The following is a 14,537-nucleotide window of genomic DNA, read 5'->3' as shown; positions in this document are numbered from 1 at the left end:
TGGAAAGGCTCTACCCAGCAGAGGTGTGTGCCTGGTCCTATGACTTGCCCAATGCAGATGACTGCGATGCTATGAAATACTTATCTGACCAAAACTAACTGGGGTTTATGCTGCTGACCCTCCACAAGGAAAAAAAACCTCTCTGTAGCCCACCTCCTGCCATGCACAAATACTTCCCAAAACCTTTCACCCCTGGGCAGAGCAGCTTGGCTGTGTTCACAAACAAGGCAAGGCCATTAACCTTGACTAAGCTGTTTCTTTAAGAAAACATCTCTGAGCTGCACAGCTGGCTGCAGGCAGACTGTACAGCTGCCCACTGAGCCCTCCCAGTGTCTCATCTAGGGCCAGGATACTATTCAAAAAAGATTTCCCCAGGAAAACAAACACAACTGAGAGCTAGAGACAAGGCATTTGTTTGCAGTTCGAGAGTCATTTATTTTTAGTTTAAAAAAACAGCTGCAGAAAAATTTTGTTTTGTTTTGTTTCCCCCTCTGTTGTATGGACTGTTTAGAAAATAAAAAGTTGATACTGAAATGCAGTTATGGGGAGCAGTGTGGAGGTGGCTGGAGAGTGGGGACCCATGCAGTGGGGTTTCTGTACCACGCATCTCCTGCAGCTGTCGTCGCTCTTTCGCTTTTGCCTCAACAGGCAGCTGATTGAGTGCATGGTTTGGCTAAAACAGCAGCCCCAAGCAAGTCAGTCCCCCTGCTTTACAGGATGCAGAGGCTGGGACCATCCACTGGTCCGGTGGATGAGGGCAGGGTTGTATCCTGATCCCTTCCTGCTCAGTCTGAATGATGATTTTGGAGAGATCTTGACATCTAGGCCTGGCTCTGAACTCCCAAAAACCTAGATCAGGTACATTGTGCCTGTGATTAAACAGACATTTTCCTTGACGGTTCTCTGGTTCGTGTAGAAACTGGCTGCCCTCACCTGAAACATTGCTCATTGTCACTTCCAGAGGACCTTCTGGCAGGGAGCTGTGCAAAGCCCAGCAGCTCTACATCAGGTAGGCAATGCTCTGTCAGCACTTGCTACCTTCGTGCTCCTGCTTGTTTAGGTAAGCTTCCGGCCTCCCATGGTGTTTCCCTTTGCTCGGGGGCTGCTGGTGTCTCTGGACTGTAACAGGAGCACCTGCATGAGTGCTTTCCTGCCCATGGAAGGAGGCTGCTTTGCCCACCTGGTGAGCACGGATGCAAGAGGGCTGGGAAAAGTACCTGAATGGGGAAAAGGAGGGAAGGAATAATACAAGTGCAGTGCTGGTTCCCCAGAGTCTTGACTGGACTGGGGGTTTGAGACAGAAACCAGAGCTACTCCTGCCTGTTTCTCTCTAGGCTTAGGTGTGGCAAGTCCTATTTTTGTATAGCATTATATGCTACTTCCTGTTTTGGAGAAGGAAGACACTTATTTTGATGGTAACAATAGCAAGCTAGAAAAGAAGGCACATATGGGGTCAATTTCAACAGCTATGCAAGGAGAAGCCTGACCTCCCAGCTGTTCCCAGCACAGCCACACACAGCCAAACCCCATGACGTGGTGTTAGCATCACCACCCCATCCACATCAGACAAAACAGGCTGTGCTGGGACTGGGTGGCACAAGCAGATGCTTCTAACTGGTGGCTCTGCTCCCTGCAGGGTGGGCCCCAGGAGCTGGGGGAAGGTGGCATTGCCCTTGCCTGGGCTCGAAGTGGTTGTGTCTGGCAGCTTCATCCAGGCTTGCCTACTTTGTTTTGGCTGCTTGGTCCCTACATGTCTGGTTCTGGGTGTCAGCTCTGGTCTGCTCCAGCAGCTTAAGAGCTGGAAGAAAATGGGAGAAAAATATCCAGTGTACAGACGCAGGGCAAAAACCAGATGTGATGGGGCTTCTCATCACATGCACAAGTCTCTTGGTGGTAAAGCAAGTTCAGGGAGACAAAGCCTGGTGGATCAGAGAGCAGGGAGCAGAGGAGACCCTCAACTCCTCAGCAGTAGGCTGGGCACTCAGGCTTAGGGGGAGCAGAAGATGAAAACCAGAGTAGGGGTGAGAGCTGCGTGTGGTCATTAGCTGCTGTACCTGGCTAAGCCACTGTGTGTCCAAGGGAGATAAAGGTGGAGAGGGGTGTAGGGTCCAGCTGTACAATGCATCTCTGGATAAGGAATGACCGTGGGCATGAACTTTACTTCTACAGCAAATCCCAGAGCTGGCTGGCTTGACAGCTGTACCGAAGCCCTCTCCGCATCTAATGTGTGGCACAAAGGCTGCAGAGAGAGGGGACAGCCAAGTGTGCTGGGAAAGCGTGTCTGCTGCTTCAATACCACTTTGGTGTGCCTAGCCCAATAACACAGGGGCCTTTGGTCCTGCTCTTTAGTAGTCATTCAATAAATAACTCTAATGCCCATAGCTAAGTCTTTACACAGCCTCAGCTGGTGTTTCCACTCTTGCAGTAGCATGGTGGGCTCTTTAAAGGCAAGTCTGTATAAAACAGTTTTTCAAGGAAGATTTTTTTAGTTTTGTTTTTAAGTGCTGGTGCAAAAAGGTCAGTCTTGAAGCCTTCTCTCTCCTTCCTGCCTCTAGCTTAGGTGGCAATGCATCCTTCTGCTTTGCTGCGTTAGATGGTGCCTTGAGGTCTCTAAGGCTGGGCTGAAGGCATCTGGCTTCAGATGCTCGCAGCTGCCTTTGTTTTGGTGGCCAGGGAGATGGCACATTGTTGAGCTGTTGGGTAACTCTGCACTTGGCTTTCTTTGCGTCTCCATTGTAAGCTGGGTTTGGATGAAGGCTAGACAGTCAAGTTGTGCTATCTCTGTGGCAGGGCAAGCAAATGCACCATGCCCGTGCTTGCTTCCCATGTGGCTGTCTGTATTTGTGCAGGGGGGGCATGCAGGCAGCTTGGTCTTTTTGTGCATGTGGTCCTATGCACCCTTGTCAGTGCCACAGTGCATGTGCTTGCATACAAGTGCAGAGAGAGAGCCTCACACCCAGCTCACTGCGTGCCAGCCCAGTGCATGTGTGCTGTGTTTATGGTGGGAGGTACATACAGTCTGGTGGCAGGTCACCCTTGGGTGCTCAGCAGAGCACGTGTTTATATGCATGCCTGTTGTTTGCAGGGGGTTCTGCTCTCAGGCACACTGTCATGGTGGGGGAGAAGGGCTTGCATATACCTGTGCCTGACTGCCTTGCTCTCTGCTGGCTCTTCAACATGCTGGCTGGCTGCTGAGCTCAGCCTCTTTTGAAAGTCAACGTAAAGTGGCAGCAGCTTTGGCGTCTCCTTGCCCCTTGCAGTGCAGAGCTGAAAGGACTGGTGGCATCTCAGAGGAGAGGGCCTCTATGCCCTCCTGTCCACTAGATGGGCAAGGAAGGTCTCTTGTCCAGCAAGAGCAGCTTGGGCTGAGCAGAGATCCACAGGTCCTCTTCATCCCTCTTCTTTTTCTTTTTCTTCTTGTTCCTCTCAGCATTCAGCTGCCCATTGCTGCTGGGGCCACCTTTCTTCCTGCTTTCTCTCCTCCGGCTACAGAAGCAGTAGTGGCAGCAGATGAAAATGAATGCAATGAGGACAACAAATGGTAGACCCAACAGCACAGCCAGGCAGACAGTGTTGAAGATCCCTTCCTCATGCTTGGTACGGATGAGCTCCAAGATGGAATTAAAGAAAGAGCTGATCTTCTGCTCCATGTTGGCTCCTTAGCAGGCTGCCTGTGCTGCTCCCTCTGCTTGAAGGTCCCTTGGGATATGTTCAGCTCCTGTAGCCAGCTAGTGGGCTCCACAAGCTCTGTGGGATGGTGCCTGCAGAGACAGGAAATCACATGGATCGGGTGCCCGCTCCCTCAGCAATTCTCCCCGTGGAGCTGCCAGCACAGTCAAAGCCCCAGGCAGGGTAAGAGGTCTGCTGCCTTGGAGGGGTCTGGGGTTACAAGGGCTGGGCCATGCTGCTGGGCACATCTGTTTGCGTGTCCCCATATGAGAAACACTGCCTCCCAGCCTCTCCAGGGATTCATTCTCTGTGGTGGGGATGGGTGAGGAGGGCTTTGGACATCCCTACTTGCCTTAGTAGCTGGCCAAGCACAAATCCTGCCTTGCCTTTGCCCCCACCCCCCTGACATACATCTCAACCCTTGCTTGGCAGCCAAAGCATGGAGCTCAGCCTTTTGTGGGGCTTATTTCTCAGCAAATGAAATATTGTCTGCAGGATGAGCTTTCCTGTCCAGGAAGGAACATGCCTGGTCCAGACAAAGGAACGCTGCAGAGAGTGGTACTGCTGCTGTTGGAGCTGTGACTCAATACATCATGAGTCTCTGCTTACCCCTGATACACCCTGGGACGGGGTGTCTGGTTTGGAGAGACCATTTCTCATAGTCCATGGTCTGGGACAGGAAGCTGAGCTGATGTGGGCAGGGCACTGCCTTGTGCCCAGGCAGCGTAGAGGCACCATGCTGAGGGCTGTTCCTGCCACCCCGGCACCCAGGGCACTGCCAGCAGGTTTGGATGGGGGCTGCGGTTAAACCGCCTGGGTTTTTGATGGGGACTATGGTCAGTGGGACTTCAGGTGGTGGTCATGGGGGTGGACCCTGGCCAGCAGCCTTGCACCAACTGCGATGCTGGGGGATGACGAGGGTTGGCTTGGGATGGAGGAGCTGCTGCCTCTGCGGTGCCTCACCTGGGAATTTCTCCAAGGGTTTGGGTAGGGCCAAGGAGCATTTCTGCAGCCTGACGTAAGGTTTTTCCTCTTCCCTCAGGGAGGGAGAGGTGCTGCTGAGTGGCAGGGCTCCCAGCAAAGCCCTCCTCCAGGGGCAGGGAGCTGCTGCTGCTGCTCATGGCTTTCTTCCTCTCCTGAGGCAAAACAAATCTCCCAGGGGTCTGGAGTAGGGCAGGGGGCTTTGTGCCATGAGTTTACAGTTCTCGTTCAACATGAGGGTCACTAAACTATGTGTTGTACAGATGAAGATATGGCAGGGGCACTATCAGGCTCTAACATTATTCACTCTTGTTCAGTGCAGCAGTGTCTGCTAGCCTTCAGGATTCAAACCCCAGTCTCTTGAAGAAATGATGAAATCCCCATGTGCACAGGAGGGGAAACTGAGGCATTGTATAAGAAAAGCCACCACTTCCACGTAATAAAAATCTAAGGGGTAGAGCCTGAACTCCAAAGGTGTCCTGGAAAGCTTGCACCACTTGTCCCCTATGACCACCAATTCCTTAGTTATCCCTCTGGCAGCACTTACAGAGCCAAAGCATCTCTTAGGAGGAATGGGAAGGGGACTTCACAAGTGCTAATATCCTATTAAAAAGAAGGGGTTTAAACTGTCTGGCCCCCACAGAAATAGCCTGACTGCTGTGTATTTATTGTTCTGAACTTCACGAAAGCGTAGCTGAACTGGTGCTAATTAGCTGGTGGTTTTTCTTTTGAACATGCACATGGGAAATGTGATGAAAATGGGTGTATTAATTTGTGTGGAAGCCTTTCTGAAAAACTCTCATTTGAGATTAACTAAATGAAAGATAGTGCTCTGGGAGGTGGTCTGGGCTTTAGCTACATGTCTTCATTTAGCCAATGTTTTATGGCTGGATTTTTGTCCAGCCTGCTGCATCTTCCAGTTTCTGCTTGCTAGAAAGGGAGTTAAATATATATACATATATAGATAGACATATGGTGGGGTTTTTTTGGAGGTAGACAAGCAGGATGGTGGGGAGGCCCAGCCTGCACCCTGGAGGTAGGGATGGTGCTCCAAGAGACAGAAGAGCCTCTTCCACCCCATCACTGCTGTTGAGCAGCTTTCCAGCCTCAGGAAACCAACCTCTCCCTGCATTGCCTCATTTCCCTACCTGGCAGAAGTTGCTGCCACTGTCCCCATCTGAGAAATCATGGGCTGCCACTGAGGGCTTGGTGACTAAAATCCCATTCATTCCCTGCCTAGAGCCATCAGTGAGCATTACAGACCTGCTTTTGGTCACAGGGGACATAAGCAAGGGATCTCTGGGTGCAGGTCTCAGCTATCTGATGCCCACAGGCATTACTAGCAAAGGGCAAGTGGAGGAAGAAGTGAAAGCAGCTTCTTAAAACTGCTCCCTGTCCCAACCTTCATCCTCACTAAGGCTTTTTCTTTGGGTAGCTGTAAGTAAAGGTTAAACTGCAACACAAATAAACAGAGCTCCTTTTTCTCAGCCTGAATCATCTATGTGATGCAGGTTTGTCATTTATCCATAAATATCCTGACAGCTCATTATCCAGGCAAGAATACTGGATGCATATGGTACACTTCACTCCAAAAAAGAAATTAAAAAAACCCAAGCCCGAGACAACAACTGCCTTAATTTCAGACAAAACAGGATGTACAATTTTATTCCTGCACTGAGCTGCTTTATATTTATTGCCTCTAAACTCCTGGGCAGGGAAGGAGGCTGGAACTTCCTTTTAAACTTGTAATTAATTGTTTGCAAAGAAGAAAAAAAAATAATGCCGAGCACTTTGAAATGTTTCCACTTTAAACCGGAGCTGAACGTAATGCAGAGGCCCTTGCTGCTTGTTCCTGAAGTGCCCAGCCAAGGACTTGTGGCTGCCACGGGCAAGCCTGAAGCAGGATGTGGCTGAGCATCCGTTGCAAGGGGAAGGCAGAAGTACCTGCCACCACTCTGAGCAAGCAGCACTGAAATCCCAGGGCCACCTTTCAGCATGGCTACGCAGCTGGTTTTCAAATGCCTTTTCAGTGTGTGCATCGCCTTTTGTTTTGTAGATGAAGGGATGTCTGTGTATTCAGTAAAGGGGTTCTTCAGCTTAATATAAAAAAAGGGGGGTGGAGGAGGGGAAGTAGAAAAACTGGTGCCTTTTGATCCAGCAACCCCAAGGGAAGAGGGGTTACCCAAGGCCACCCATCACTAGCTGAAAGTCTGCATGCACAGTGAGAGCTGCATTTAGGAAAGAATCTGTGCTGCTGCTCAATTTGGTGTGACAGCAACACCACCCCTTACAGAGGGGACAAAGGGGTAGAGCTGCTTCCATACTGTGGCCCACTATGGGTGTGAACCGTGTGCCCAATGCACATGGAGCTCCATCTAGGTCAGCTGGTTTTTTTTTTTGGATCAAGGTATGGGACCAAGAAACTGGGCCAGGGAGGCACTGGGAGTTAGGGCAGCATCTCAGGTAGGGCTGCTAAGTGCCGTACGAAGTGAGCTCTTTGGTTTTGGGTAGCTGGTACTGGCAGCAACTCAGGGTGAAGCTGACATGGTAACTTGCTTGGGATATCCTACAGCCAGGGATAGATGGCTCGGTCTGATGGCAGCTCTGCATGGCTGGGGTTTGTGCAGCTTGTGTAAGTTTTAATTGAACTTGGGCATCCAACATGAGGTTCTTTAATCCATGCTGGCTCCGAAAGAGCCGGTTTTCAAGGGTGGGGAGCATCTGCCACTCCTCCAGTTACGGGCAGCTGTGGGTGGAAAACAAGCTCCTTTTGAGGGCCCGCTTGGGATGGCACCACAAGCCATTGGTGTGCCTGGCCTGCCTGGCTGAGCTGGAGGGGTAGAAGCTGACAGCCTGAGCATGGGGAAAACAAAACAGAGGGGTTGCCTTGGCAATGCAGGCTTGCTCACATCCTGCAGAGCAGGATGTGCACTGCAGAGCAACCGCAGTGGCTGATGATGAAGGTAGTTCTTGGAAAAGTTGCAGTTTGCATGAAACAGGGGCAAAGGGCTGGAAACTGCTACACAGGGGTCACTGTGGCAGAAGGGAGAGAGCTAGAAATGTTGTAGGGCCTGATTTTGCAAGTCCTTTAGGCTTACACTCAGCAGGCTCTTATGTCTGTGTGAAATTCCCTCCAGCCTAACAAAGCTCAACCTGCTCCCTTGGGCTGATATGCAGCCTGGCTCAGGTGGGACCAGAGCTGCTCTAAGGGAGCATCTCCCTGCATCCATATTGAAAGCAGGGGCAGCTCTGGAGACCAACCAACCTACAGCTCATGACTTCTGGGGTTTGGCCCTGATATTTCTAGGTCCTTTAGCTCCTCCATGCTTGGTGTCCAGCTGCAACTCAGGAGTTGGGAAGGTGACCCAAAAGCATCTGACCTGCTGCCACCCTCACTTCCTTAATGTGCATAAGCCCCCACTTCTGGTGAGACCTCCCTTCATACAATTGATGCTGCAGTGGAAAGCAGGAGCTACAGTATTAAACTTGACTACTTTATGTTACTGGCTTTACATCCATTTTCCACTGGCAGTTACAGCTACAGGTCAGGCTAGGAGAGGCTAACTTCTCTGTTGGAGCCTGCAAGCTCTCCAGTATAACTCACAGAGACACAGTTACACCAGTGACATCTATTTTCCCATTTGCACCTGCAGACTTAAAGGAAAGCTGGATGAAACCTGACACTGAGGGGGAGCAGTTTCCTTAGCTGGGACTGCACATTACTATTTCGGAACTAGTGAATAATGAGAGTTTTGCTGCTGGTCTCCCAGAACGCACAGCAAGCCTCTAGAGACCTTCCTCAAGCATTACAAAAAACCACCACCAAAAGCCACCACCCAACAAACGAAACCAACTAAAGCTTCATCTTATTCCCACCACCACCAAATGTTCCAGCCAGAAGCTGTGTGTAGATGTTTTCATTCCCCCAAAATGAGGAATTTGGAAAACTACTGAGTGCTGGATAACAGGGTTAAAGTGAAACTATTTTGCCAACTGCTGCCTAGAGCCTGCTCTGCCATCTGCACACGCCTGGCTGCCACTGGCAGCTCCTGGCCAGAAGACCAGTTTTGCTTTTAAAAAGCACCACTGTCATTCCTGAGCATCGGGAGCTCCTCTGAGCCATGTCGGGCTCCCCTAAACTACGGTTTAAGCAGTGCTGTCTCCCCAGGCTGGCAGAAAAGCTTCCACCCAGCCCACCCATTGCCCTCCCTGGGCTAGCTCACAGGCATCTGCAGTTAAGAGAGGCTCAGGGGATGCAAACCCACCTGGGCCAGCCCTACGGCTCTCCAAGGAGCGCTAACAGCAAAGTTTGTTGCACAGCCCTACCTCTGGCGTTTCGATCCGAACCCCCTGGTGCTGGGCAGGCCCTCATCCGACAAACGTCCCCCGAGAACAGGTTGCTTTCCACCGCCACTTCTCCACTGCCACTCGAGCCACCCGGCTCTGCCAGCACCTGCCCAAACCCCATCCCCAGCGCCAGCCCCGCCGGGGCAGGCAGCTGCCTGCAGCGCTGCCCGCCCGCGGGGGCACGGAAGCAGATGATACAGCCTTAGAGAAAAGCCCTGAGTTTGGACAAACCAAAGCCAAGGATAACGCCCAGGGAAGGGAAGCAGTGCCCAGCAGCCCCCCTCCCGGGTACCCCTCGCTCCCGCCACCCAGCCAACCTACCTCCTTGCCGCTGCTCATCCTCCCGCCCGGCTCGGCAGAGGCTCCCGGCGCCCGGAGGAAATGGGACTCCCTGTCCCGCCTCCCCGCCCCCGGTCCGGCCCCGCCGCCCGCCCGGCCCCACCTGGGGCTGCAGCTGCGGCCCAGCGCTGCCGTCCCGCGGACACAGCCCCGAGGCTGCGCTGCAGTACGAGCGGTCCGCGGTGCTTTGCGGCCGCGGGGTCGGCAGGCGCCCAGGAAACGCTGGCAAAGTTGGAGTTGTTTAGTCTAGGAAAGAGGGGTCGGGGGATTCACCAGACCGGGCCTGAAATAGCCCAAAAGTTGCTCGGAAGAGGAGAATAAAGCGTTTTCCCTCGCAGGGAAGGAGGCGTGCGCTTTGGTGCAGCAGAGGTTTCCCAGAAGTTTTGAGGGTGGGGGAGGGCAGCAGTGCGGGTTCACAGGGGTGGTGATGCTGCTCCTGTTCTTGGGAGGCTTCTAAGGACAGGGCAGGCCTCCATCTCCCAAAAAAGCAGTGCCAGGACTGCCACCCTGTACCCCATCGCTGCCATGCCACCCCAGTGCCTGTACTCTGTCCTGGAACAGGGATGCTGAAGACAAGCAGGAGGTGACTGAGCATCCCCACCGGAGGGGATGTCTGAGGCTGCTCTGCCCCACACTCAGCACTCAGCAGTATTATGGGTGCTTTGCACCCATGGAGATAATGAATGATGTTTCAACCCGGGAAAGGCAGTCCAAGTCACGCAGGGTTTTGATATTTTCAAACTGATTTTGGTTCAGTTCAGATTGCCACCCCCAGCTTTCACTTGTTGCTTTATCTTTGTCTTATTTATTTCCTATGTCTGTATGAGGGATACCCAAGAACTATCAGATCGCGGCTGCTTTCCAGTCCAGGGCTGAGCAGGTTCCGTGCAGGGTTACAGTGTTGACACCTGGGCAAGCTGCAACTGGAGAGATATTTCGCTGGGATTTTTCTGTCCGGCTTGAATTTTTTTGGATTGCAAAACCCCCACACTCGCCCTCCTTCATGCTCCAGAGCCAGTGGCTTGGCTTTTCAGCTTTGGTCTTGGTGGTAACTAGTTGAGCTGGCATAGATCAACTATGGATGTTGGAAAACAGGCCTGTGCTGCTGGTGCCATGCCTTGGCAGCACCAGCAGCAAAGCTGCAGTGGGAATATGAGGAAAGGGGGGCAGAGAGGAGGAATGGAGGCAAGATGCCTGCCAGCCCCAGCTGCCTCCTATGCTTTCCTGCCTTCATCCTAATGCTGGGGCTGGAGTGACGCGAGACCCCAAGAAATGCATATTGCAGGCTACAGCTTGTGCCAAGTGCCTCCTAGTAGCCTTTGGCAAGGTGTTTATGTGCTGCAGGAAGTAGCAAACCCTTTTTACCTAAAGATTTACCATTTGTTAACACCAGGAAATTTTTCCTTGGTTTTATGCTACAGGATGGAGATCCCTGGGCTTTGCACCATGTTCATGGCTCACCCCGTCTTTGCTCACCCATCCCAGCTCTCCCTCCCTCTCTGAACTGCACCAGTTCCCTTTTTTGCAAGGTACCCTGTGAAAACATCCTTCCCACGGCATGCAGGAGCTACCTGGGTGCTGGCAGTCACCGAGGGGATGCACGGCCACTCTACAGCACCCGATAGCATAACATCACCTTTGAAACCACTTTAGTAGGGCTGCCTGGAAATATTTATTATTAGAGGTCTCCTAGGCTGAGTGTGGCCAGAGGCATCAGGCTTGGGGGTGCCCATTCCCAGGACTGAGGAGGATGAAAGCCCTGCCTGTCCTCAGCGGTGCTGCTACCATGGTAGCTAGGAGGTTTGCTTTGTTCCCTCGGCAAACACCCTGCTGGGTGTTTTCTTGTCACTAATTTCATTTGGCCTTTCCAAGGCTGGAGCTGCTGGTCTGGGCACTTTCTCCAGCTTTTTTGGGGCTCCTCTGAGCAAGGTGCTTCAGCACCCACTTGGCTTCAGGTGGGAACATTGTGATGATGTGGGGGAGCTGGTGGGCACTGATAATTCTGCTCTCAGCATTTAAACCTCTCATGGTGCTGCTACCCATAAAGGAAAGTCTTGATGCCATCAAGTGTAACGATACCATTAAACTGAGTTGGGAAGCATCGGGTAGACTTAAACTTAGAATTAATGCAAGAATATACAAATACAGTCAGTCCATGGCTCTGTCTAGCCCGACATCCTCTACCCCACAGGAGATGCTTTGAAAGAATCTAAACACCATTTGATGTTTGACTCTGGGGATGTCTCCTGCCGCAAGGAATTCCATGGCTCTTTCATATGTGGTGTGGAAAAAACGTACATTTGGGGGGAAAGTTGAACCTGCCACCTCCTAGTTTTGTTTGGCATCCAGTGTATCTGGGCTCTAAGGGATTGTGCTTTGTTTTTCAGAAACTTTAATGGGTGAGAGGAAGCTGTGACTCAGCTGCTGATGAATCACTGCTGCTCCAGATTACATGTCTCTCTGCTTACTGGTGCCCCTCAAGCACAGGATCTGAGTAAGCCCATGCTGGATAAACTCTTTTCAGATCATGGGATATAGGTCCGAGCCCAGGCCTAGGACCATATGGAAATCAAATCCCCACCTCCAGCCCCCGTTTTCCATCCATCCTTCCCAAATTCCTTATTTCCATGTGAGATCAAGTCTTTCCCATGCCATAAAGGCCCCCTGATAACTTCTATTTCCTCTGAGATTCCCTCAACCCTTAATTTTATTTGGAAAACATTACTAATTTGATACTGAAAACAGCAACACCCTTTTGTTTCCCCCTTATTTCATTAGTTTCAGCTGATTTGTTTACCTGTTTGCCCAATTACACAGCTGGGAGCTTCACTCCTGCCTTCATAACACCCATCTGGTACCTAGGGCCTGTATATTGGGGTATTTCTTAGTGAGGTGGGATGGAAGGTGATGCAAAGTGACTGCAAACTTTCTCCCACCTTTCTTCCTCAGCTGCTTGCTCTGCTCTCTGGCTGTGATTTCTGTTTGCAGATGCTAGCCTGACTTAAAGTAAGCAATGGAAAACTCTGCTCCCGGAGAAACATTCCTCTCATTTTTCCCCCACGCTTCTGCCTTCTCCCCTCCCTCTCCCCCTCCCACAAAAAAAGCATGCAGTTCAAACACCAAAAATAAAGCATGCCTGGTCGTGGGCTGGATAAAAATAGCAGCCCTTGGTATTTACTGTAGCAGCAGCAATGGGTTTTCCGGCTTCAGAGGAGAATGGAGAAGCAGAAGTGGGATGGGATGGTGATGCTTTGGTGGGGTGGAGGACAAGCACTGAGCTGGTGTTTTTAGGGGCTGGCAGGCTCCGTGACAGCTGTTTCATCCCCTCTTCTCCCTCAGTTGGTGCATACTGGGCTCTGTCCCCTCTGAGAAGGGGGAGTCCCAGGGGTGGGTTGGGGTCAGTTGTCCCAGTCCCACCCTTGTCCCACCTTTCAATGTGCTGGTCTGCGGCTGCCTGGGGCTCAGTCCTGCATGGGCAGTGATGGGGGAAAGGCTGCTCTTAGGGGACATGCCCCCAAACTGGTGAGGCTTTTGGAGGTGTCTCTTCCTCACCCATCACCTGGGAGGCTTTGGGTGCAGCTGGCTTGCTGAGGTGGGTCTGGGTTTGCTGGAGCATCCCTCCCTGGGGCGTGGGGGAAAGAAATTGCTGGGGTAGGGAGAGAGGTGGGGTTCTCAGGTGCATCGTCAAGTCCCGCTTGGTGTTTGTGTTGAGCAGAGATAGGTTTTGGGGACCTGTGTGTCTTGTGGAGAGGAGGGAAGGGTGTGTGTCCCTGCTCAGAGTGCCTTTCGGTATGTGCTGTTGGGCTTGGGAAGAAAAGCAGTAGGGCTTTTTGTTAGTTTAGAGCTGATGATTGTTTTGTGTGTGTGAGCCTTAAGGAACTCCTTCCTGAGGAAATCCTACAGGCAGTGCTGGCCATGGGTGAGGGGGAGAGGAGACGTTCCAGGAGGTGGGGAAAGTGCCAGGGCCGAGCGAGTCCTGGCAGCATGACACAGTGCCTTCTCTTTTAGGAACAGCTCAAGGATCAGTTATGTGAAGGCCAGGGGATGGCAAACCTGTCAGTGAATGGGGGTGCTCTTTCTCTTGGCATAGAAATGGGGTCACTGATGCAACGTCTTGCTGTTACCTCTCAAGGGCTGGGTTTGTGGGAGGTGTGAGCCACAGGCAGAGGAGTGGTGATGCTTGGGCACAGCCCTAGTGCCTCTGAGAGGCCCTGATGCTCTGAGGACCAGCATATGCTCCCAGTAGTAGGAAGCGATGGCTCATCCTCCTCTCAGAGCAGTTGCTCCCAGGGGTTTCCCATGCTGGGTGGGTGCTGGATCTCATCTGCCAAGGTTGATTTTTAGGTGAAAAACCAGTTGTGCTGGCTGTCCCCTCAGTGCAGTCCTTCCTTTGGCTCAGCCCCACAGTGCTGAGGGGCACCCAGCAGCCAGCCCCTGGAGCCAGTTTCCCCTGGTGCCCACCTGAGGCAGGTGGGGAGATCTGATTAATGAACTGTTTAATGGTAAGCAGCTGGCAAATTAAATAGACTTTAAAAACTGTTTTTGTTACCCCTTTCCCTCCATAAGCCACTTCCATGGGGAAAAGCTGTTCTGAAGATCTCTGGTGAGCTGCTGTGGCTCAGGACCACATGTAGATTTTGGCTGGTAGCACCGGAGCAGTTGGTTAAGAAGCATCCTTGTGCTGGAATGTTTTGTGTTGCCCTTGGGGCTTTGCTCCTGCCTGGCTGTGGGGACTATTTGACCCTTGCTCTTCATGGTTCAAAGTTTTGTTCCTCCTTATCTTGTTTGCTAACAGGTGAGGTGGGAGGATGCAGCTGGGTACTGGGGCTTGGCCAGAGCAAGTTGGTGGGGGCTTACCCACCCCTGGGGGGGGAACTGAGAGCAGAATGCAAATCATGGTGGGTGAAAGAGGAAAAAAACACCAAAGTCTTTCTCCTGGGAGTGTTTTGCCTCTTTCTGCCCCCTGTGAGAGAGAGTAGGTTCCTTTGGAGGGCAAAGTCCCCCTCAGGCAGGGGGGAGAGGCACCGTTGGGTGGCAGGTGAGGAACTGATACAAGCTGGTGAACAGACAGATACTGGTTGCTTTCCACATGATTTGAGCACAGCAGGGGATGTGGGACCAGGAAGAGGGCCAGAACCTGTCCTCAGGAGCAGGGGAATGCTGGCTGCCAGTGATGCTTCTCCAGCCCTGTCCCCTCTGAT

At 52.0% G+C, this 14,537-nt stretch overlaps 1 protein-coding gene and 1 long non-coding RNA gene across 2 annotated transcripts; one reads left to right on the top strand and one right to left on the bottom strand.

Moving 5' to 3' along the window:
• Window positions 1–1,874: 1,874 nt before the first annotated feature.
• KIAA0040 (KIAA0040 ortholog) lies at window positions 1,875–9,285 on the bottom strand. The gene is made up of 2 exons (XM_061345674.1): window positions 8,977–9,285; window positions 1,875–3,761 (listed from the first exon to the last, which is right to left on the bottom strand). The coding sequence occupies exon 2, from the start codon at window positions 3,648–3,650 to the stop codon at window positions 3,321–3,323; it is 330 nt and encodes a 109-aa protein (XP_061201658.1). The 5' UTR covers window positions 3,651–3,761; window positions 8,977–9,285; the 3' UTR covers window positions 1,875–3,320.
• A 1,895-nt stretch (window positions 9,286–11,180) lies between these two features.
• On the top strand, window positions 11,181–13,047 carry LOC133207669 (uncharacterized). The gene is made up of 2 exons (XR_009724119.1): window positions 11,181–11,965; window positions 12,115–13,047. It is a non-coding gene; the product is annotated as an uncharacterized LOC133207669 (long non-coding RNA).
• The last annotated feature ends 1,490 nt before the right edge of the window (window positions 13,048–14,537 follow it).

This window comes from Neopsephotus bourkii, unplaced genomic scaffold (assembly GCF_033783945.1).
Source record: "Neopsephotus bourkii isolate Nb327-2 ecotype Australia unplaced genomic scaffold, CSIRO-AGI_Nbou_v1 NB_234, whole genome shotgun sequence".
NCBI classification, from domain to species: Eukaryota; Metazoa; Chordata; class Aves; order Psittaciformes; family Psittacidae; genus Neopsephotus; species Neopsephotus bourkii.
This window is presented reverse-complemented; position numbering and strand designations above follow the sequence as displayed.